The sequence below is a fragment of the Bombus affinis genome, chromosome 16 (assembly GCF_024516045.1).
Source record: "Bombus affinis isolate iyBomAffi1 chromosome 16, iyBomAffi1.2, whole genome shotgun sequence".
Lineage (NCBI taxonomy): Eukaryota > Metazoa > Arthropoda > Insecta > Hymenoptera > Apidae > Bombus > Bombus affinis.
Window position 1 is genome coordinate 408,375 of NC_066359.1, and position 25,637 is coordinate 434,011.

At 40.3% G+C, this 25,637-nt stretch overlaps 2 protein-coding genes across 3 annotated transcripts in view; both read right to left on the reverse strand.

The window, feature by feature from the left end:
* Positions 1–215: 215 nt before the first annotated feature.
* On the reverse strand, positions 216–3,210 carry LOC126925909 (uncharacterized). Its single transcript, XM_050741915.1, has 2 exons — positions 1,107–3,210; positions 216–967 (listed from the first exon to the last, which is right to left on the reverse strand). The coding sequence occupies exons 1-2, from the start codon at positions 3,208–3,210 to the stop codon at positions 216–218; spliced, it is 2,856 nt and encodes a 951-aa protein (XP_050597872.1).
* Positions 3,211–10,248: 7,038 nt separating this feature from the next.
* Positions 10,249–25,637, reverse strand: part of LOC126925659 (uncharacterized) — a 30,065-nt gene continuing 14,676 nt past the window's right edge. For both annotated transcript variants that reach the window (XM_050741454.1, XM_050741453.1), the window contains one exon: positions 10,249–11,658. In XM_050741454.1, coding sequence (XP_050597411.1) covers positions 10,816–11,658 — 843 coding nt within the window. In that variant the 3' untranslated portion in view covers positions 10,249–10,815. The remainder of the gene's footprint in view (positions 11,659–25,637) is intronic.

Sequence of the window (25,637 nt, forward strand, 5' to 3'; positions counted from 1 at the left end):
GGATCGGATAATATGGGAGTCAGTGGGCGTGAATTACGAATGGCTTCAATTTCAACCACAAAAGTATGAAGGTGCTCAAAGATCAAGAACTCCGTGCCGACGACGCGGATGAGATGGCGTTTGAAAGATTTCACTGCGGCTTCCCATAAACCGCTAAAGTGTGGTGAGTTTGGAGGATTGAAACGCCATTGTATCTGTCGGTCGGCAAGAAAATTCTATACCCTCTCCTTGTGGTCGTCAGACTGCAATAGGGTCCGGAGTTCTTGCAGCTCCCGGTTGGCCCCGACGAAATTGGTGCCATTGTCGGTAAGGATGGTTGCGCAGTGTCCTCGCCGCGAGATGAGTCGGCGCAGAGCGGCTAGGAAAGCGTCGGTGGTTAGATCGCTGACTAGCTCTATGTGGACAGCCTTTGTTGCTAGACAGACGAATATGGCAGCGTATATTTTGATTTTACGTCGGTTGCGATCCCTCCTCTCCTTGATGTAGAATAGGCCACAGTAGTCGATTCCGACGTTCGTGAACGGACGCCATTCGGGAATACGCGCCTCTGGCAAATCACCCATCAAGTATTCTACTGGTGGCGGGTTGGCTCTGCAGCAGCGGACGCACCTTTTGATGGTGCGCCACACTTGGCTACGACCGTCGATCGGCCAATAGCGCAGTCTTACCGCGTACAGGATAGCTTGTGTTCCTGTGTGATGGTTATTCCGGTGTTCCTGGTTTATAATGAGCTCTATAACAGGTGCTTTCGGTAAAATAATTGGGTGTTTTTGACTGAAGGGTATAGTTGAGTTGGTTAGTCGTCCTCCGACTCGTAATATCCCGTCTTCGTCGAGGAAGGGATTTAATGGCTGTAGTTTTCCTCCAACGTCCCTGCTTCGATTTTTCTGTAGTGTCCGAATTTCCGTCGCGAAATGACTGGATTGTATGATCTTGATTACCTTGTTGTTGGCCCTAGTTAATTCGTCTGTTGTTAGATGGGCAGATGGGTTTTGTTTGTGTCTTCATCGAAGACACCAAGCGACGACTCTGATTAGTCTTGATTAGTCTTGTTCAGGACGAGTATCGGTGGAGGAGGGGGTTATCGCTGTTATTCATCGTTAGACAGATCTTTTTTTGTTCCGGGATTTCCCCCAATGGTGTAGGGATCCAGATCGGCCAGTTCTCCTGTTGTTGCTTGACCCATTCGGGTCCGTGTTTCCAGATGGTCGGAAGCAGGAATTCCTTGGGAGTCTGCCCTCGGAAGATTAAATCCGCTGGATTGTCGTCAGTGGGCACATGCCGCCAATCGGCGATGTTGGTTTTCATTTGGATCTCGGCCACGCGGTTCGCTACGAAGGTTTTTAACGTATGTGGCGAGAACTTGATCCACTGGAACACTATAGTAGAATCTGTCCAATATACGATCCGAGAAATGTCTATAGTGAGTGAATTCTTTACCACGGACATTAGCGAGGTGAGGAGCAATGCTCCGCTTAATTCGAGTCTTGGGATTGTCAGAGACTTTAGCGGCGCGACTTTTGATCGCGCGGAGAGTAACTGGGTTTCGATATGTCCATCCGAGCTGATACTGCGCAGATATATACATGCCCCGTATGCCTTTTCACTGGCGTCGCAAAAACCGTGTAATTCTATCTGATTAGCTGCTTTGACTACCGTTTTGCGAGGGAACCGAATATCATTAAGCAAGGGTAGTTGGATATAGTATCGGTCCCATTCTGTATGCAACTCGGATGGCAGGGATACATCCCAATCTAGTTTTAATGCCCAGACGCGTTGAAGTAATATTTTTGCTCTGACAATCACTGGCGCGAGCAATCCTAGTGGATCATAAATTCGGGCTATCACCGAACTCATTGATCGCTTTGTGACACGGGCGATGGTCGCTGTGGGTTCAACTGAGTAGAGGATTGCGTCGTCCTGGGAATCCCAATAGATATCTAGAGTTTTCAATGTTTGTGACTTATCCAATTGTAGTCTTCGATTTGTATCTCTCTCGGATAATCTACGCAGTATGTCCTTATCGTTAGATGCCCATTCACGGATGTTTAAGCCGGCCGATCTGAGAAGGTCCGTGATTTCGTGTCGTACCGATATTAATTCTTCCTTTATATCGGCCCCGGTGAGGGCGTCGTCGACATAGAAATCACGCTGTACAACCGATGACGCTCGCGGGAATCGATGTCCTTCGTCTTCTGCTAACTGTTTCAGGCATCGAAGTGCTAAGTATGGGGCAGTTGATAGTCCGAATGTCACGGTGTTGAGCTGATAAGTTTCGACTTCCCCGTTGGAATTACGCCATAGAATCAGTTGATATTTACGATCTTCTGGGCGTACGAGTATTTGTCGATACATCTTCTCAATGTCATCCGTTAGGACATATTGATGTGATCGGAATCTCAATAGAATTTCAACCAGATTTTTTTGGAGTTTGGGTCCTGTATGTAGAGTATCGTTGAGGGAAACTCCGGTGGTGCTGATTGCTGATCCATCGAACACTACCTGGAGTTTAATGGTGTTGCTCGATTCCTTTATCACGCCGTGATGCGGCAAATAATAACAATTGTTTGAGGGACGGTTGTCGGTAATGTTCGTCATGCGACCCAAGTCTAAATACTCTTGGATCACCGTGCTATACGCGGCTTCGAATTGCTTATCGCGTTGAAACCGGCGAGGAAGAGAGGCGAGTCTACTCATTGCAACGGACTTTGACGTCCCAAGCGTGGGAAGCTTCTCGTTGAAGGACAGGGTGACGATATATCGCCCTTCCTTGTTGCGTTGGACATGGTTACGGAAATGCTCTTCACACTGCAATTCCGATTCCGATAAATGTATGGTGGATGGCCCCTCATCGAGTTCCCAAAATCGTGCGAGATCCGTTTGTAGATCGGCTGTGGTAGTGTGAAACGAATGTTTACCCGATTGAGCGGGTGGGCTCCCCCCGATAACCCAACCGAATCGAGTTTTTTGCAAACATAACTCGGTATCGATGGATTGTGGTATTTTAATCTGCCCAACACATAATGATGCTAAAGTTGGTCCCGAACTTAATAATATTTCGATCGGGCTGGGTATGTGTAATGTTGGGTCGGCTAATTTTAAATTTTTGGGTATCTGGAGGGCGGACCGATCGATTGGGTGGTCTGGGACTACCGACGATATTGTTGGGATTACTAATAACGTTGCTGTGCGTTCATATTTGCCATCCATAGAAACAATGGTTGCCGTTAGCTGGCTCCTTGCGATTGTGGTCAAGTCGTCGAGGGACCGAACATCTCCTTCGTTTCATACCGAGGGAGTTTTCGAATTTCTTAGTCATGAAATTCATACTAGAGCCAGTGTCTAGCAAAGCTCTGGCTCGGATTGGTGATGCCCTTTTGTCTAGCACATCGATCTGTGCTGTAACCAGCAGATCATGATGCAGTGTAACGTCTGGAGATATATGTGTCACTTCAGTCCCTCCTTTTGCGGTCCGTTTGTTTAGTCAGTTTTGCTCTGGTTGGGATTTGGGCGAGGAATTTTGGACGGTACCCTTGGTCCGTGATGCGCGTGACTCATATGAAGCATGAACTTTCGTATCTCTTGGAGCCAAAGGTGTATGTTTCTGTGAAGATTTGGAGGTTTGTCTCGAATTGTGGACCGAACGCGACTTCGATGATCCAGATGGCGATTGTCCATAAGAGGATCGTTTGTGCGATGAACGACTTCCCGACGACCGACCGCTCGATGAACGACTGCCCGACGACCGAGAATTTTCCTGTGTTTGTTCTCGGTGTAGGTACGTATGATGTCGTTGCTCGCAGATATGACACGAACGCGCGGTGCACTGTGTTATCGAATGTCCGCTGCCTAGACAGTTTGTACACAGCGATGCCATTTTTACGAGTTGAAAGCGTTCTATGGCTGATTTGGCTTTGAAAACCTTACAATATCTGACTTCGTGGGGTCCGTCGCAGGTCGGACACACCAGCGTCCTGCTGGTTGTGGTATAGTTTCGTCCGTGCGGTAGGTTTTGTCGGTGACGATGATGTTTGGGGGTTGACCCTTTTGTTTCCTTTGCTTTAGAGAGGAGCTGATTCGCGTTGGCCCGTGTTTTTAGGAATTCCATCAGCCGATGATAAGAAGGTACTTCCTGATTTAGCAACATACGTTGCCGTTTACGCATACTGGACGAAGGTAATTTCGACACGAGCAACTCGATAAGTACTACATCTGATGTTACAGGCTATCCTAATTTTTCGAGCGCTTTGAGATTTACGCTGGTGGTTTCCAGCAAATCCTCAATGGCTTCTAGAGTTTCCCTTTTAATTTCGGGATAACTGCGCATCAATTCCCAATGACGCATACAGATCCTGAGAGGGCAATTAAATTTCTCCTTCAATGTGGTGAGCGCGATGGGGTAATTGGCCTGTGTGAGTTCCAATGATTGGATGCTCCGTGCTCCCCATCGAGTGATAGATGAGCGTAGATATTGGAATTTCTGGACCTGTGTTAAATTTTCATTGCGATCCACAGTGGATGAGAACGTGTCATAGAAATAGGTCCAATTCTCGAGGGACCGTCGAACTGAGGCGCGCGGTCCTCTGGTAAGGTGATTTGTGTCGGCTCTGGTTTCACGCATGAATCGCGTGTTTTCGTTGGCGAGGGGGTTGTTGCGGGTAGTTTATCAAAGAGATCTAGGAGCCGTATGTCAATCTGCAGCTTATGCAATAAAGAGGCGGCATGAGCAACTTCCCCTTCATCTAACACTTCTAACTCGTCTTTAACGGCGCTTAACTTCTTCCAACCCTCGTCGAACGATTGATGGCAAGCTACTAAGTAGCTTTTGTTTACTTGCCCAGACTCTTCATATTCATCGAGTTGACGCTTCGTGATTGCAAATCGGCTGGCTAGGGCGCTTCGTTTCTGCCGCAATGTGCTGATCGAGTCAGCTTGAGCCATATTTGATTTTAATAGTAGGAACGATCTTACCTTAATCAAATGGGCGTTGATCTGAGAATCGGTTGCTATTCGCTACAGTGCGGCGTGGGCTCGTGTAGAATATGAACGAAGGAGGTGTCCCTCTGGTGGTGGTTCCTTTGGTCAGTTGACTAAGGTGTTGGAATGTGGATTTCACGTGACACTGTATAATCACTGATCAGTATACTCTTTTAATGGCACGTCATCCGGCTCGAAGGACCATATATTTTCGAGCTATCGCGGGGAGACGCGATCGCGAGAATACGCGTCAACGGGAGTCATAAATTCCCGTTACGATTGCAATAATCGACACCACGAATAGTTCGATCCCCTGATTTCGGTTAGGATAATAGGAGTGATTCAGTTGGTATAACACTGTGGTTCACAGAGTTAAAGTATATATTTGCAACACTTAGTCTACACGATTAAATAGATATAAATAATTAACAACTTATCGCACGAAAATAATATAGATGTGTACAATATAGAGCAAGGCTCTTACAATTAAATTTAGTCTATTAGTGGACGTAGCACTGTAGGATACTTAGTAGAATAAGTGAATGTTCGACAATGTCGCGGACCGACTTGGATTACGTTCCGTTGGCGTTATATTTAGAGTTAGAAGTTAGGCGTTAGATTTTTGACTCAATGCTTTACGATATCTCTCGATGTAATCGATTTGAATTTGCTCCTCAGACCTCTCGATGTGTAACGTTTGACTCGTCAGAAGGAACTGCTCGTCTTTCGATGATTCCTTTGTCTCATTTTGAAGACGATCCCCACTATGCTCGGGTTACGCCACCGTTCGCGCCTATGATCACGTGTGTCCTTTCTTGTGTGGAAAACGTAACGGACAAAATTCGACGTTTCGAGAGCTCGCTGCTTGGCGACAACTATGCGCTCGTCGATACATTGTATATGATCCGGCGGTCAGATAAGACGATCTGCTTGCGACACTGTAGGGCCGCGAGCGACGGTTAGAAAATACAGCCTGTGGTAAGCCTCATGGCGTAACAAAATTCTTCAGGACAAAGGGATTGACTGAAGACGCATGTTAATACAATATAGTGAAAGTAAAAGGCTATATTGGGTCCTTAGGTTTATTGAAGGTCGGAATGATGTTACGCAGGCCGTTGGCTGTCCGGTCGCGAGGGCTGGAATGCAGATGTTTTAGGCGACGTAACAATGGACTTTGGGAGGTCGGTACGATTTGGTATTGACGATTTTGTTTTCGCGTAGGGTGATAGTGTGTTTTGTTAGGTTGGTACAAGGTAGGGTATCGGATTCTAGATCAAATACGTCTATATAATGTAGGAGGATCTTTTCGATAGGAATACGAAGTTTGTCTTCAATATGGTCTAGTCTAATTATTTGTTTCATTTTAGCAATTTTATCGAGATCGTGTTCATAAGAAAGATCATTAGTGATTATAGTTGGTTGCTCACCAGTATTGCAGAAATATACTCTCGTCGGAACTTTATCCAGATAAATTGTTTCGATTTTGGTTTGCCCTGGGAGAATGGTTTTCGGCGCCTGGAAAAATATTTCGTTCCCGTTTAATTGTATTGATTCGTTGTTAATTCGATATGAGTAGTTAGAGAGCATAGGTAAACCAATTATTCCGTCTTCTATTAAAGGAAAATCGTCTGGCACAACGTGAAATGTGTTCATGATGTTAAAGAATTGAAAGTCTACTGTTTCGTCAGTTTGGTATTTGTCATTGCCCATGTAAAATGTTTTAGCTACTGTCATTTTAGGTTTAAATATGGCACTTGATCTTTTAACTAAATTTATTCCTGCACCGGTATCGATTAAATATCGTTTGATTTCTGTTCCCGATCGAACTCCAATGGATAGAAGTTTTCCTGTTGTTGCGTGTACTCGTACGACGTCTCTCGAGGTTCTGGTAATGCTGTTTCCTCTTCTCGTCCCGCATTCTCCATTTTTATATTGTAGCTGCGCGGTGGCGGAAGATTTCGCTGGCTGGCCGGTTGAAAATTTCGGCAGTAATTTGCGGTATGTCCTGTTTGGTTGCACTTAAAACACTTCATTCTCCCTCCGTTGTTTATTTGAGTGCTTGTCGGCAGGCGATTGAGCGTAGTCATCGGACCGCTCCTAAGTGGGGGTTTGCGTTGTGACGATACATTCCCTTGTCACGTAAAATAAAAAGCAGGAGGCTCGAACGAAAAGAAAAAATTAAGATAACAAAAAAAACGAGAGAATTTATTTCTGAATTTACACTGACTGCGATTTTGTTCTGAGCTCCAGCCGTGACTTTCCAAGACTGCCGCTCTTACAATTTTACTCTTGGTGGCATCTGTTTCTTCTTTGTTTGTCATCCCTCAATATCCCCACTACCCTGTAGGCGTACGTGACCGTTGTCACACTTCTAGGACATTCGGTGGAAGGACCGTTGGGATACAGATGACACATTAGGCACTTCGGCGATATACATTGTCGCCAAGGCCGCCACATCTCTATTTCCATCATCGGTCCATCGGATTTGAAGTATGCCGGTCGTGACATACCCCCCAGTTTAGATTGACCTTGGTCCTCTAAGATCGTAGTAGAATTGGTTGGATTTGTTTATAAATCGTAATTCCTATCCTGTGAATTTAAGACAACTAACCAAGGGTATTGTTACTAGTGCTAGGGTCAGCATTATTCTGGAAAAAATACGTTTTCAATCGGTTACCATGTATCTTTTTCTTAATATTGTCGATAGATATAATGTAGTAAGGAGTTTTCACATCATTGATTCTATAGGGTCCTAACCATTCAATGTCCAACTTATCTCTTTTATGGTCATTGTGAATTAAAACAAAGTCTCCTTTCCTAAACACGGTCTGAGTTTTAACAATCTTTCTTTCTTGGTCTCGCTTGTAGCGTTGCTTATTTTGAATAAGTGTTTTGTGAGCTGTTTCCCAATATTTATTTAACTGTTTTTGCCAAAGTGAGTACATATCGTCATAGGTAAATGTGGGGAATTTGGATATTGCGGAAGGTAGGTTCGCTTTTCGCCCAAAAGTCAATTCGAAGGGGGAGAATTCTGTTCCTTCGTGTTTTGCAGTGTTGTATCCTAAACAAATGAAATTAAGTACTTCGTCCCATTCTTTGTCATTGTCGTGTAACGCAGTACGAATTAAATCTTTAACCGAGGCATGTGTTCTTTCGAGGGATCCGTTACTCTGTGGGTGAAATGAAGTTGTTTTGACGTGTTTAATTTTAAAGGCCTCTTCAAATTTCGTCATTAAATCGCTAACAAAATTTTGTCCTTGATCTGTCAGAATCGTCTTTGGTGCCGAAAATATGTAAATATAGTGCTCAATGAGCGCGTTAATTATAGATTCAGTTCGTTGCGTTTTAAGGGGAACAAGGATCAGATATTTCGTAAGTTCGTCGTGAATTGAAAGTATATATTGATTTCCGCGTTTGGTTTTCGTCATCGGTCCTATGATGTCCATAGCGATTTTGTCGTTCGGGTGAAGTGGTGTGTCTGAGATCTGTGGGGACTCTTTGGGTCTGATACGTGTTAGTTTCTCCTTTTGACATGTGTCGCATGTCTTCACGAAGTTTTCTACTCTTTCAAAAAGGCCGGGGATTTTGAACTTATCCTTAATCCGTTGATACGTTTTCTGTATCCCTAAATGTCCTACGGTGTCGTTATGGTTTTCCTTTATTGCTTGTAGTATTTCGCTTTCGTCTAGTTTTAAGATGGGGTTGGGCGCATAAGTAATTTCCTTGTATGTGTCGTTGAAATATATTAGCATGAGTTTAATCTGTGTTTTCTCTAATTCAGTGAAATCGTTATTTCCTATGCCGATTTTTGTTGTATTTTTAAGAATTTTGTAAAGTTTTCTGATCCAAAGTGTCTCGTCGTATTCTCCTAAATCGTTTCGAGTTAATTGGTAAAATGTTTGATCATTCGGTTTAATTTCTAAGAGTTTCGGGTTTTCGTTGTTGTTTTTCCATTCGTTGAATGAATTAGTGTGGTCAATTAATAGGTCGAGATTAACTATTTCGTCGCGAGTTACCGCGTGAACCCTAGATAAGGCGTCTGCAGCTGTATTATCCTTACCCTTTGTGTATTCGATTTCATAGTTGTATTCTTCGAGTCTAAGTCTCCAACGAATCAGTCGACTAGAGGGGTCTTTGCAATTGTGTAGCCACTTAAGGGCTTGGTGGTCGGTTCGAATAATGAAGCGTCGTCCTAACAAGTATTGCCTAAGTCTTTTCACGGCCCATACGATGGCCAAGAGTTCCTTTTCTGTCGTGGTATAGTTTCGTTCGGGTGGGTTTAGTGTCCTTGAAATGTAACAGCAAGGATGACCGTCTTGTGACAGTATTGCTCCTAGTCCTTCGTTACTTGCGTCGGTGGTTAGGGTAAAGGTTTTGTTAAAGTCCGGATAAGCTAGTATTGGGGAATTACAAAGTTTGTCCTTTAAAGTATCAAAGCTAGTCTGGTGTTTGTCAGTCCAATGGAATGGTGTGTCCTTTTTTGTTAAGTCTGTAAGGCTTTTCGCGATTTTAGAAAAATTCCGAATAAATTTGCGGTAATAACCTGCTAAACCTAAGAATGATTTAACGTCCGTGGCATTGCGGGGTAATCGAAAGTTTTTTACAGCGTCTAATTTCTTGGAGTTTGGTTTAACTCCTTCGGCTGAAACTACGTGACCTAAGTATTCTAGTTCCGGTTTTACGAATTCGCACTTATCCGGTTGCAATTTAAGTCCTAATTCTCTGAGTCTCTGAAATACTATCGCGAGGTTTTCATTATGTTCTTGAATCGTTTTTCCGAATATCACTATGTCGTCCAAATAAACAAGGCAATATTTTCCTACAAGTCCAGTTAAGGCTCTGTCCATTAATCTTTGAAAAGTAGCGGGTGCGTTTTTAAGACCGAATGGCATTCGATTGAAATGAAAGTGGCCTTGCGGTGTCGAAAAAGCGGTATATTTTTTGGATTTCTCGTTCATTGGAATTTGATGAAATCCTGAGGATAAATCAAGCGCCGAAAAGAATTTCGCGTTTCCTAGTTGTGTCAAAATGTCGTCTATGTCAGGTAAAGGATAAGCGTCTTGTTCCGTGAGTTCATTTAGTTTCCTAAAATCAACGACTATCCTCCATTTCTGTTTTCCTGAGGCGTCTAATTTTTTCGGAACTACCCAACCGGAGAGTTATAAGGGGAATCTGATTCTTTTATAATATTTTTCTTTAACATGTCTCCTATTTGTCGCGAAATTTCGTCTCGATGACATTCCGGTGGTCTATACGATCATGTATTAATGATTTTATCTTTGGTTAATGAAATTGTGTGCTGGGTTAAATTAGTACAGGGCAAAAGGTCGGTTTCTAAATTAAAGATGTCAACGTAGTGGAGAATAATCTTTTCTATGGATTCGCGGATTGGCTTTTCAATGTGATCTGTTCTCACTAGGCTTTTTAGTTTTGATACGTTGGAAACATCATGGAAATTTTGAATATTATTAGAAATTTCAATGTTTTGCTCACCAGTGTTGATAAAACATACTTTAGTTGGTTTGCCTTCCAGATAGATTGTTTGAACTCTGTTTTCTCCAGGAGTTAATTGTATTGGTTTCTGAAATAAAATGGTTTTGTCATTTAGTCGGATTCTGTCATTGGATATTGAATAGTTATACTTCTCTAAACATGGTAGCCCAATGATTCCGTCTTCGATGATTGGGAAGTTGTCCGGTACTATGTGAAAGATGTGGTCTTGTCCAAAAATTCGTTTCGTTACGTATTCGTTCGTTTCGTATTTGTCACGTCCCATAGAAAATTTTTGTCTAGGCCCTATTTGTATCGCGTTGACAGTTTTGTTACGTTTCACTAGGTTTATCCCTGCTCCTGTGTCGACCAGAAATACTCGCTCTGTGGTTCGGGTTGACAAAGGTATTGTGAGTAATCTTCCTGTGGTGATGTTGACTCGTATGTTTCGCGCGGTTCGTCTATACTCTGGTTCGATGTTACTTCTCGTGTTTCGTCCCTTTCTTGGACTGCTTGAATTCTTGCGGGTGGTCGGTCGTATTGGCTCGGTTGTAGAAAATTTTGGCATTTGTTGGCCATGTGTCCCAGCTTTCCGCATTTGAAACACTTCATTTGCGCGCGTTCAGCGGGTGGCCTATTCTCTACTCGGTCAAATGTGGTAGGTTTCTGAGCTACTAGTGCGTTAGGCGATCTAGATAGTGTATTAGATCGTCTTACCTGCATTGATTGATTGTTGAGGCGATTACTAGCGGAAGGCAAGCGACTACTTGACCAATTGGCTTGCCGTTCTTCTCGTGAATAGCGTTCTAAGTCGGCTGCTTTCTTTTCAGCTTCTTCAAGATTCACGGGTTCAATGATTAATAATGTTCGGCCTATGTCGCACCTGAGTCCCTTTAGGTACACACGGACAATCTTCTTTGTAGTTTCTTCGATCATTAGCTTGCGTAGAAGTGGTTGTGGGTACTCGTTGGTTACTGCGTACAGTAAACGGTTGAGTATTCTTCTGAACCGAATATTAAAACTCTGCACTGATTCTTCTCGTCCCTGTCTCAACTCTTTTAATTGTTCCCGATATTCTTCCGAAGTCACTTGAGCTGCCACATTGTTCCTCAGTGCGTTGTACAGATCACTGTAGCACTCAATGGGGATGTTGCGGATACTTTGAGCTGCTTTTCCTACTATTTTTTCTACCTTTATTGCTTTTAGCAATAAATCTTGCTCCATGCAACGATCTTTCATACTGCTCACTTCTTTGATAAATTCTTCCACACCTACATCATCGTCTCCGTTGAGCATTGGAATACAACGTATTGCATCCTTAACTCGCAGAGTGGAAGGAGCGGGTGGAAAATAGCCTCTTTCTTCAACCTCGGGTTGTTCGGTGTCAATGTGCGCAGGTGGGATGCCTGGAATCGTTAACCCGGTCGGTTCGCGTGCCCTAACCGTACTCCCGGTGCGATTAATCGCCGTCGATTTACTTTCGTTGCTTTCGGTAATGATGGAACCAGAATCATCGGTCGCAAGGGATCCGAACCCAGTCCGTAGCTCTGCGACGGTTCTCCCAAGACTTCCGAATTCTGTTACCCAGTATCTATTTGTTTCGTCACTTTGCATAGAGAAACGTAATATATCCTCTTGTAAACGGGCAATACTCTCTTGCTGTTTTTGAATGCTATCCAATATTGTTCGCAACGTTGGATCCGTTGAGGTAGAAGTTTGAGATTCGTTTGTCTTAGACATCTTCCTGCTTTCGGGCGAAGATGAGTCTTGGCTACTGAAGCTAGATTTTCTTTCACGGTAACGTACGAAGGAATCCAGTTTACCTTCCTTTGTCACTTCACTCGGTTCGTGATAGTTACTTCGTTGTTGCGGATGACCGTAGTCCCAAATAATTCTATCTTCCGTAGATGATGAATGTCTTTTGGTTTCCGAACAAACACTTTTCACTATCCTGGCAGGATCGCCAAAAATGTCACGTAAAATAAAAAGCAGGAGGCTCGAACGAAAAGAAAAAATTAAGATAACAAAAAAAACGAGAGAATTTATTTCTGAATTTACACTGACTGCGATTTTGTTCTGAGCTCCAGCCGTGACTTTCCAAGACTGCCGCTCTTACAATTTGACTTTCGGTAACATCTGTTTCTTCTTTGTTTGTCATCCCTTAATATCCCCACTACCCTGTAGGCGTACGTGACCGTTGTCACACTTCTAGGACGTTCGGTGGAAGGACCGTTAGGATACAGATGACTCATTAGGCACTTCGGCGATATACATTGTCGCCAAGGCCGCCACATCTCTATCTCCATCATCGGTCCATCGGATTTGAAGTATGCCGGTCGTGACACCCTCGTGCGAATGAGTGAGCTCTTATTTGCTGCCTGCACTGATTTTCGCGGTTTCGCTCAATTTCTCCGATTAATAGTTCTGCTTCGAACGCGGCATCTTGTGCTTCTTGTAAGGTGCGCGGTTTCATGCTTGATGTTCTGATTTCTATCTCGGGTTTTAAATTTAGTATGAACGTTTTGGTTGCGCGTTCGTTCTCTAGGTCTATCGCGACTGCTCGTCGAATAGGATCGCGAATTTCGTGTTGCAATGCGTATATAAGTTCATTAAGACCTTGTCGAAATCTTTTGACGTATCCGTGTACTGATTCGTTAAAACTTTGCCGAGTTCTTTGTAATTCATCGCGTGCACCGTTTGAAGTTACGCTAATCGATACGAACTTAATCAGATTTTCGAATAAGGCGCCGTACGTCTCGATAACCGAATGTCTAATGCCACTTTCGGCTTCGCCGACAATGCGTTTGGTTAGAATTAATTTCAATAAAGCACGCTTTTCCTTACATTTCGATCTAGCTTCGCTTACCCGCTTGATGAATCCCTCCACTCCAATGTCATCTTGACCGTTGAGGACTGGGATGAACTCGATGCTGGTTTTCGCGTCGAACATATGTCGTTCGTACGAGGCTGATTCTTCTTCCTCGTCCTCGGAGTTCGCTGGGTCGGAGGTTTCTGGAGTTTCTTTGATCCGAACGCGTTCTTCCGGAGATTTCACTATGCGGGTGTCCCGAGTAGTGCTTCTGCTGGCAGAACTAGTATCGTCTGTCATAATTGAGTTGAACTCAGACGTATCTACGGAGGATTGTACTCCTAGCTTGAGTTTGGCCACAGTCTTCCCTATTAGTTCTATTTCCTTGATCCGTTGAGTGCTTTCATCGCGGATTAGTTTATACAAATCATTTATAGCTGCCTTATGTTCTTCGTGCTGGCGCTGCATCATATCCAAAATTGCCCGCAGGTTTCTTATCGTCCTTTTTGTCCATTTCAGAGTAATAGATCGTCGGAGTCTGACGTTATCGAATGCAATCGATCGATCCTTTTAGAGGAAATGGTTCTACTTACTAATAAAACCGTTTTTCGTAGTCCAGGTTGCTTGATACACCTTTGGTCGGATGTCCCGTAGGCCAAAACCGTAATCTTGTTTTATCCAACGTTGATGTATCCTGGCAGGATCGCCAAAATGTCTTCTTCTTTGTATAGATGAAATAACGGACCGAAATCGATGTTTATGGAACTCGCTGCTTGATGACAACTATGCTCTCGTCGATACATTGTATATATTCCGTCGGGCAGATAAGGCGATCTGTCTGCGACACTATAGGACCGCGAGCGACGGTTAGAAATACGACCTATACTAAGCCTCGTGGCGAAACAGTTTGGAAGTGCTAGTTTGGTACGCGAACCTTTCTTAAATATTTCTGACTAATAGCATGTTTCAATAACTATAAAACTAAAAATGTAACTAAAATAACTGTAATCCAACAACAATAACTAAAGAGAAACTAAAAAAGAAAAGTATATTGGATCATCATGACGTGCGAGAAACTATTCTTGTATATAGAGAATGGCCCATTTTAATCTATAAAGCCAATTATATTCTCGAATTATTTATTGACTCAAAAATGTTTCAAATAGGATTTGTTTGGTTGAGAGTAATGCTGGATATTATGGAATAAAGTTTCGGAGAGTTGTAATAAAAAGCAGGAACGAATTATTTGTTATTTGGACAAGTCTAAAGACAATATTTAATATAATGAGATTAATTGTTATTTACAAATACAATTTTATTTTTTGTTTATTACCTTTATTTGTTATTTATCGATGGTTGAGGGAATTTATTTTTACATAAATATAACGTTTCAATTAGAAAGATCGTTGTAAATTACAACTTGTAATTTTTAATAATATTAGCTAAGAATAATATGAACTGTGATCTGTCTATTGAAAAATAACCATATTAATTATACGATTTTTTCATTGTACAAAATGAAACAGATAAAACAAAAACAAAACATATTTATATATTACATTTGTTGTCGGATTTAATCCATATAGAAAATAAAATTTCATTTACAACTAAGAAATAATAAATAAATTATTTTCAGTATCGTCTAAACGATTATTATTTAAATAAGAAATTTAATTCTTATTCAGAATTAAAATGCTATTTTAATTTGTTATTTGTTAATTAATAGACAAATCAAATTTTGGTCAACTGTGTTTGTAAGAAAATATAAACTTAATATATGTAATTAACCATAACAAACCATCTTTTTTACATTGTTATTTTTTTACATATGGTGATGTAGTTCCGTTTTTATCTGGAATTATGTATTTTTTTGGCATCATTTGGTATCAATTCTCATTAACCTTTTTTTCAATTAATTTTCGAGATATTGTGTGATAAATTCATTGATTTTTGCGGGAAAGCATTCCTCCAGTGGGTCAAAAGCGTGGCTGGTGGTCTTGTTCGCGTCTGAAGTGCCACGTATCAAATATTGCATCTTGTGAAATAGGCATTATCGAATTATACGAAGAAAAATATATAGATCCATTGAATTTTATCTTGAACTTTACATTGAATTTGAACTTTACCTCCATATCTTGGGGAATAATGATGTAAATAAGTTAGTCTTTGTTAAAAGTGTGCCCTAATTGTACCATACAATCGCCATGTAACAATTTTTGGTATCTGCAATACGTCAGGCAATAAAGTTACCGAGGATAACCCATGTATTAAAAAGGTATCTTTGGTATATGTTGAAATAATTTGATATATGTATATAAAAAAAGATTCCATGTATATATTAAAAAGATAAGATATTTATCTCTAAGGTAATATTATCTATTATTCTTTCATAATGTATGTATACAGTAGTACACACACACACACACATATACTACTGCCATACGTAATATACTGGTGGAAATCCTAACACTATGTACTTATATTATAAATTAATATTAATACATAGTAATAGACATTAATACCGATACTAATACTATACGATATTTAACATCGTTCTAATAATTTTACTTTTGACAAATAAATAATTAGTTTCGAGGTCAGGGATTTCCACCTTTTGCACTCTGCGCAGGCGTTCCTGCTTAGTTACTTTTGAAAGATTCAATGTTTGTCCAGGCAAGCCATTGACGAAACGTTTCAATGAAAGCCCAAGAATATGGATATAGTAAGCGGCATTAATATTCGGTAATGTATTATGGCAGATATCATATTAGTGTATCTACAGATACAATTTTGATGGGACAAATTGAGATTATATTACTGTATCTACAGATACTTGTTCTACCAAAGTTGTCCACTTGGAACATCATTGTTATTCCAAATAATAAAGGAAATTATTACTTGCGGAAGTTGTAAGATATAACGAATTTACAACTCGATTTATGTAACAGACGAAATTGCAATATATACTATCCAGTACCGCTACTCACCGATGAATCAAGAGAAGATACGGTATCAATTTGAAGCTCTGTTGTTTGAAGAAATAATTAGACCGTCCGTTTCACCGTATAACTCCGCTTTATGGATCGTATCGAAAATATCGGAAGCCGATGACACTGAATATTTCGTGCACTGAACGAAAAAAACAAAGCGACAAGAATCCACTATCTCAAATTACCGAAACTCTGGACCAACTGAGAGGTGAAAAGTATTTCTTTATCTTCGATCTGACAAATAAATTTCAACATTTAATATACCAAGTATTAATTCAATGAATATGAATTCAAAATTATTTGAATGATATAGTAGTCTACTCTTCATCTTTATAGGAAGTCAAAATTTATATATTGTTGAATCATCTCAAAAATCGCGGATTTACTCTCCCAACCAACATAAGTGAATTGATGCGTAAAGAAATTACATACTTAAGGCATAATTTCTGCCGACAGTCTCAAACCAGGTCCAAGGAAACTTCATGCGGTAGAAAATTTTCTTACTCCAAAGTCAGAATCCAACAATCCAGAATCCAAGGACATCTAATAATTCTTACGATTGACAAGGATCACATATTATCGTAGTTATCAGAGACTATTTTGTTAACGCAAAAGAAATCCGTTTGAAGTGGACCGATGAACAATAGAAGCACTTTGAAAATCTGCAATATGGAGCCTGCATAAAACTAATACCACATTATCCAGATTTCAACCATGCAATCATTATCATTAAAGATGCTTTAGATCATACAAATATTGAGTGCAGTATCGACCCAAGATGAAATTGGTCCCGATTTACCGGTTCCATATGGTTCTCGCAAGTTATACCCAGTCGGAAAGAATTACTCAGCAACTGGGAAGAAATGCCTGGCTATGATGTATGCTACGCAATATTTCCGACCTTTTGTGTTCGTGAATTTGCATTCATCACCCACTATCGACCCTTAGTCTAACTATACTCAGTCAAAGATCCCATTTCAAGATTGGTTAAATGGAAATTAATGTTGCTAGAGTACAAATGCAATATCGTACTCAAACCTCGAAAACGAAACAAGAACGCAATCGTGCTGTCTCGTAATTCAGTGGTCTTCTTTTAATGGCTCGCAAAGATAAGGAATTTGAATCGCACTTATCCAAGATAAACCGGTTATTGTATTTAAGGAATGAAACGAAATCAAGGAAGGTTTACATAGAGCGTACCTCCTAGTAATTCGAATGCAGGACCAATTACAGCGCCATATCTATCCGTAGAAAGAGGAAAAGTTCACCAGGAAGCAACCAATACAACAACGAAAGACGTTGGCGCATCGTTCCTCAAAACCACATGGAAGGCGATATAAATTCATGCGATTCATTTACTCTAATAGCACACTCAACACTAACCAACAATTATATCACGTTAAGTCTGAACAATAAATGAAATACTAATAATTCACAAAGGGATCTAATAACGTTGGTCGAAGGAGAAACCGAAGAACCTACTTCACTTGAAAATCCCAACCCATTGAGTGAAATAGAGAAATCACGTGATCAAAGCCTGCAATCTCGTCTATCTCCTCAGCCTGTAGGAATATAGACCCCACACATTCTGGAAAGCGCTTGAACGCAGTTAAGAAATATTATTCCCGATTATTAAGAATATGACACAGATACATCACTCTCCGAAGATTCACAACCCGAGGAAGAAGATGGCAATCACGAGCCCTGTATAATAAAAATATCCGAAGAAATATTAAATGTACATATTAAATGTAAACAGTTTCCCTTTATAGCGATAAATATTTCTCTGGAGTCACCTACCAAGGAGAATCTTTAGGAAGGACAAATAATCATCACTACCATTCAGCCGTTCAGAATTTTTTCTATAAATCTAAAATAAATTTGTCATAAAATATATCTTTGAAGAACTGAAGGACGAAAATATCGTCACAGTACTATGAGACTTGACAACTATATTCAAGGAAACGAGAACAACAACCGTTATATTGTCATTGGGAAAGAACCAGAATCAATCCATCATCCAGAAATACTAAACTCTCATTTGAAAAATACTCGAAAACATCAATGTCGAAATTACTATTATATGGAAACAAGTATAGCGCCTACACAGGATACTTGAAAAGAGTTCATAAAAGAAACACATAGGAGCATACAAACGAATGACCAAAACTTACAGACATTTCAGGGTAAGATATTCATGGCGAGGAATGAAAAACGATATAAAAGTATTCATTAGAAAATGCAAAAGCTGCGAGAAACAAAAATTGGAAAGAGCGAAAATTCCACAACTGATGTTTATTACAGACAATTTATAGTGGAACCTGCTACATACCGACAATACAAGACAACTTAGTCAAAAACTACATAGCTGTTGCGATAGTGAACACCGGAGCCACAACAATAGCAGATGCCTCTGCAACGATTTTAATCTTTGGAACGATCTTTGGAACATCACGCGCAATCTTCATAGACAAAGGAACAAACTTTTCAGTTCAATTCAGAATCAGTCTTTTATTCGATTCAGTAACAGTTATATTTTGTGGGAAGTCAAATATTTTATTACGGTGAAGTTTTGAATGGTACTGTGGCGGCACTCGACAACAAACACCGCCACTTGACACTAGCAACGGACAACACATACCACCTTAAATTGGTGACCCCTACGTGATCGACAGCGAAAAGAGGTGTGGCCGTGATAGCGCTACGAACTATCCATCATCGCGAATCTAAGACTGTGGCAATCTGGACCTGCCGCTGCGACGAACACGGACGGTCCTTACTTCTTCAGCAAAACTCGACGCCTCACCGCCGACTCACTCATGCAGGTGACTGGATATGAGTAGACTAAAAGGAGGAACAGAGGCCTACGACTGTACGCGGAATGCGCCCGCACCGTACCGACAAGTATCCATGGCCATATCGAAGACTTCGCGCAATATCGGCACGGGCTTAACAACAATCGGCTGACGCTTTACCACACTAAGATTATAACGTTATCTCTGGCAAGGGGGTACTGTGGCAGCACTCGACAACAAATACCGCCATTCGACACTAACTAGTAACGGACACGGTAGCGCAGTTGTTAGCGCCTTACGTTTCGAACGTTCGGGACCCGGGTTCGATTCCCGGCGCCCGTAATTTGATTTTTCTTCCACGCATCAAAAATAGAAGAATAATTAGCAGTACCTCAGCAGCGACATCTACAGCTGACAACGGCAATTATCACGGACAACACATATCATCACAGTACAAAATCAAAACTGGTAATGGCGGTAATATATCACGGTTCCACGGCGGCAAATGGGACATAATAAATTTTGGTATCGATCAAGCGGAAAGGGCGCGTGGATCTCGCGATTGACGCACACCAACGCAGAATATTATTCCACGTGAGAATCGCAGGACCGTGTTTTCAAATTATGAACAAATCACGGAATTGACTTTTATGAGTTAGACGTGATCAACAGTCGCGCAAGATGCGGCGAGTATCCAACGACGAAACGTTACCATGAATTGAAACAAACTTTACATAATGTGCCGGTATTAGTTTCTAGTGCGTTTTAATTAAATGTATTGCGCCCGTAAAAATACACACAACAATACGACACAAATAATAGTAAATTCCAGACTAAATTTGAAAAGTAGTATTTGCAACGTCGTTACTATTTCGCACTTTTCCATGTATGGAATTGACCGATATGTCTTTTAGCGAATTCGTATCATTGTCTTATATTATTATTATTATGTACATAACGTGTGACTATATTTACCCTTTTACTATTAGTTTACTATTATCCTATTAGATTGCGTTAGAAGAAGAGGATGGTAACCAGAATCCTGGTAATCTGTCGAATAATCAATAAAGAACTAATTATAATATTATTTTTGAAAACAGATCTGAATTAATGTCAAGTCTCATGGATATTTCTCATCGAGTCATGAATATTTGAAACACTTGCATTCTCGGTTCTCACACAGTCTGACAGGACGAAAGAAGGAAATCTAACAGGAAAGAAGGAAATTAGTGTATGAATGCGCGGTTCACGCACGATCGATCAAGGTGACAGTCAGAATAATAGGCTCGGTGAATTGTAAGTGTGCCGCGTTTTCATGTCAAAAACAATACACGTAGTAAAAGGGTAAGTAGAGAAACGACCTTATAAATGATTTTTTGTCGATTACGCTTTTGTCAGGTTTGTTTACGAGCAAGACTATAGTAAGTGCTATTTTAGCAGAATGCAAGAAAATTATGGGCGTCTATGTGGGTGTCACGCTTAACCGCAGTTTCATAAAAAAATCTGAAGTTCAGAGCAGGAACGTTATTGTGGAAGTAATGATAAGTAGAGTGCAGATGTTTGTACAAATTCATATTTCCATAAATTGAAAAAATGAAATCTGAGTAGACGATTGTTTTACTATAAATGTTATAACATTATAACGAGTACTACTATATCTTGTATGTTTCATATTTCGTTCAATCTAATACTTCATATATAAAACCTATAGTACTCATTGGTATGTATATTTATTTAATTAATATTTATAATAAAACAATTGTCTATATACGAAGCATAAAAGATTCAGCATTATGTTAGGCATTATTTTACATTAGTCTTTGATTCTCGCTTTCTCGTTTGCGCGAAGGAGAAGGATCAGACTCTTACTTCGTTGGAGTTGAAACTTAAATAAGTTTGAAATTAACTGAATTGAATGAAACTGAAATTATTAAACTTGTGACTTAGAGAGTACACGTAGATACCCCGACCATCACACTAAACAATTGTACGTCCCTGTTTATAAAATATGTACGTTGTCATTTACTATATAACATTTTGTTCAATCGTAATATCCAGCCGAGCAATCTCACACCCACAATGAGATATACCTTTGCCACTCTAGGTTTACCGATCAATCGAACGTTATCAGTTTGCTAATATTTTCTGCTTTCTGTTCATTAGCCATAAGCCCGCGTCAATTTGTTTCCGCGCCTTGGCCTTTCCTGTAGCTCCCGGCTATACGTCGCATCGATTCGTACACGATAACCAAAATTCTCGAGCTCCCTTCACCGTAAATTGATTCGTCTTCGCATCTATTTCCTCAGCAGTCAGTGCAATTAACAACACTGGATTTGTCTGCTTGGCAACTCCATAACCTAAGAATTAGCCCGGCTACATAGTCGCCTCCTGTAGCTCGTAACCATCTTCTATATTTTGTATTATGTTTAAATTTTTATTTACTTAGTCGTGCATGTAACTGAAACAATAATTATCTTTGCTGGAAAGATATAATAACTATAAAAGGGGAAAAATTAAGTAACAATAGATAGTAGAATGTTCCATAGCATGAAACTTTTTATTTATATATGTCGGGTTCGCGTTAAGATTAGGGTTAGGGTTAGGGACGTGAAACGAATCCCCATTTGGATTAGACTTTATCGTTATGCAATAGAGGAGATATTTGCTAGTGCAAATATGATTATTACAAAATTTGACAAATAATTGCGGTAATTAGATACTCGAGAAGCTAATGACAATGATCCTAGGTTCAATAACGAATTCGCTGTCAACGGGATGATAGATGTACGTTCTCACAAAGTCCCAGTCTGACTCTTTGTTAACAAAACGTGAAATATTCACTGATCGTAAAGACGTTACTCTTTTCGTCGATGAGATCGCACGAGAGAATGACTCTCCGTCCCGATGATGCTGTCACGTAAAATAAAAAGCAGGAGGCTCGAACGAAAAGAAAAAAATTAAGGTAACAAAAAAAAACAAGAGAATTTATTTCTTGTATTCTGAATTTACACTGACTGCGATTTTGTTCTGAGCTCCAGCCGTGACTTTCCAAGACTGAAGCTCTTACAATTTTACTCTTGGTGGCATCTGTTTCTTCTTTGTTTGTCATCCCTCAATATCCCCACTACCCTGTAGGCGTACGTGACCGTTGTCACACTTCTAGGACATTCGGTGGAAGGACCGTTGGGATACAGATGACACATTAGGCACTTCGGCGATATACATTGTCGCCAAGGCCGCCACATCTCTATTTCCATCATCGGTCCATCGGATTTGAAGTATGCCGGTCGTGACATACCCCCCAGTTTAGATTGACCTTGGTCCTCTAAGATCGTAGTAGAATTGGTTGGATTTGTTTATAAATCGTAATTCCTATCCTGTGAATTTAAGACAACTAACCAAGGGTATTGTTACTAGTGCTAGGGTCAGCATTATTCTGGAAAAAATACGTTTTCAATCGGTTACCATGTATCTTTTTCTTAATATTGTCGATAGATATAATGTAGTAAGGAGTTTTCACATCATTGATTCTATAGGGTCCTAACCATTCAATGTCCAACTTATCTCTTTTATGGTCATTGTGAATTAAAACAAAGTCTCCTTTCCTAAACACGGTCTGAGTTTTAACAATCTTTCTTTCTTGGTCTCGCTTGTAGCGTTGCTTATTTTGAATAAGTGTTTTGTGAGCTGTTTCCCAATATTTATTTAACTGTTTTTGCCAAAGTGAGTACATATCGTCATAGGTAAATGTGGGGAATTTGGATATTGCGGAAGGTAGGTTCGCTTTTCGCCCAAAAGTCAATTCGAAGGGGGAGAATCCTGTTCCTTCGTGTTTTGCAGTGTTGTATCCTAAACAAATGAAATTAAGTACTTCGTCCCATTCTTTGTCATTGTCGTGTAACGCAGTACGAATTAAATCTTTAACCGAGGCATGTGTTCTTTCGAGGGATCCGTTACTCTGTGGGTGAAATGAAGTTGTTTTGACGTGTTTAATTTTAAAGGCCTCTTCGAATTTCGTCATTAAATCGCTAACAAAATTTTGTCCTTGGTCTGTCAGAATCGTCTTTGGTGCCGAAAATATGTAAATATAGTGCTCAATGAGCGCGTTAATTATAGATTCAGTTCGTTGCGTTTTGAGGGGAACAAGGATCAGATATTTCGTAAGTTCGTCGTGAATTGAAAGTATATATTGATTTCCGCGTTTGGTTTTCGTCATCGGTCCTATGATGTCCATAGCGATTTTGTCGTTCGGGTGAAGTGGTGTGTCTGAGATCTGTGGGGACTCTTTGGGTCTGATACGTGTTAGTTTCTCCTTTTGACATGTGTCGCATGTCTTCACGAAATTTTCTACTCTTTCAAAAAGGCCGGGGATTTTGAACTTATCCTTAATCCGTTGATACGTTTTCTGTATCCCTAAATGTCCTACGGTGTCGTTATGGTTTTCCTTTATTGCTTGTAGTATTTCGCTTTCGTCTAGTTTTAAGATGGGGTTGGGCGCATAAGTAATTTCCTTGTATGTGTCGTTAAAATATATTAGCACGAGTTTAATCTGTGTTTTCTCTAATTCAGTGAAATCGTTATTTCCTATGCCGATTTTTGTTGTATTTTTAAGAATTTTGTAAAGTTTTCTGATCCAAAGTGTCTCGTCGTATTCCCCTAAATCGTTTCGAGTTAATTGGTAGAATGTTTGATCATTTGGTTTAATTTCTAAGAGTTTCGGGTTTTCGTTGTTGTTTTTCCATTCGTTGAATGAATTAGCGTGGTCAATTAATAGGTCGAGATTAACTATTTCGTTGCGAGTTACCGCGTGAACCCTAGATAAGGCGTCTGCAGCTGTATTATCTTTACCCTTTGTGTATTCGATTTCATAGTTGTATTCTTCGAGTCTAAGTCTCCAACGAATCAGTCGACTAGAGGGGTCTTTGCAATTGTGTAGCCACTTAAGGGCTTGGTGGTCGGTTCGAATAATGAAGCGTCGTCCTAACAAGTATTGCCTAAGTCTTTTCACGGCCCATACGATGGCCAAGAGTTCCTTTTCTGTCGTGGTATAGTTTCGTTCGGGTGGGTTTATTGTCCGTGAAATGTAACAGCAAGGATGACCGTCTTGTGACAGTATTGCTCCTAGTCCTTCGTTACTTGCGTCGGTGGTTAGGGTAAAGGTTTTGTTAAAGTCCGGATAAGCTAGTATTGGGGAATTACAAAGTTTGTCCTTTAAAGTATCAAAGCTAGTCTGGTGTTTGTCAGTCCAATGGAATGGTGTGTCCTTTTTTGTTAAATCTGTAAGGCTTTTCGCGATTTTAGAAAAATTCCGAATAAATTTGCGGTAATAACCTGCTAAACCTAAGAATGATTTAACGTCCGTGGAATTGCGGGGTAATCGAAAGTTTTTTACAGCGTCTAATTTCTTGGAGTTTGGTTTAACTCCTTCGGCTGAAACTACGTGGCCTAAGTATTCTAGTTCCGGTTTTACGAACTCGCACTTATCCGGTTGCAATTTAAGTCCTAATTCTCTGAGTATCTGAAATACTATCGCGAGGTTTTCATTATGTTCTTGAATCGTTTTTCCGAATATCACTATGTCGTCCAAATAAACAAGGCAATATTTTCCTACAAGTCCAGTTAAGGCTCTGTCCATTAATCTTTGAAAAGTAGCGGGTGCGTTTTTAAGACCGAATGGCATTCGATTGAACTGAAAGTGGCCTTGCGGTGTCGAAAAAACGGTATATTTTTTGGATTTCTCGTTCATTGGAATTTGATGAAATCCTGAGGATAAATCAAGCGCCGAAAAGAACTTCGCGTTTCCTAGTTGTGTCAAAATGTCGTCTATGTCAGGTAAAGGATAAGCGTCTTGTTCCGTGAGTTCATTTAGTTTCCTAAAATCAATGACTATCCTCCATTTCTGTTTTCCTGAGGCGTCTAATTTTTTCGGAACTACCTATACCGGAGAGTTATAAGGGGAATCTGATTCTTCTATAATATTTTTCTTTAACATGTCTCCTATTTGTCGCGAAATTTCGTCTCGATGACATTCCGGTGGTCTATACGATCGTGTGTTAATGATTTTATCTTTGGTTAATGAAATTGTGTGCTGGGTTAAATTAGTACAGGGCAAAAGGTCGGTTTCTAAATTAAAGATGTCAACGTAGTGGAGAATAATATTTTCTATGGATTCGCGGATTGGCTTTTCAATGTGATCTGTTCTCACTAGGCTTTTTAGTTTTGATACGTTGGAAACATCATGGGAATTTTGAATATTATTAGAAATTTCAATGTTTTGCTCACCAGTGTTGATAAAACATATGTAAGATTCGAGCTATCGCGGGGAGACGCGGTCGTTAGAATACGCGTCAACGAGAGTCGTAAATTCCCGTTACGATTAGAATAATCGACACCACGAATAGTTCGATCCCCGTATTTCGGTTAGGATAATCGGAGTGGTTGATGCGGTATAACACTGAGAGTCACAGAATTATAATAATGTATATTTCCAACAATTAGTCTACACGATTGAAAAGATATCAACAATTAACAACTTTATCGCACGCAGATAATATAGATGTATACAATATAGAGCAA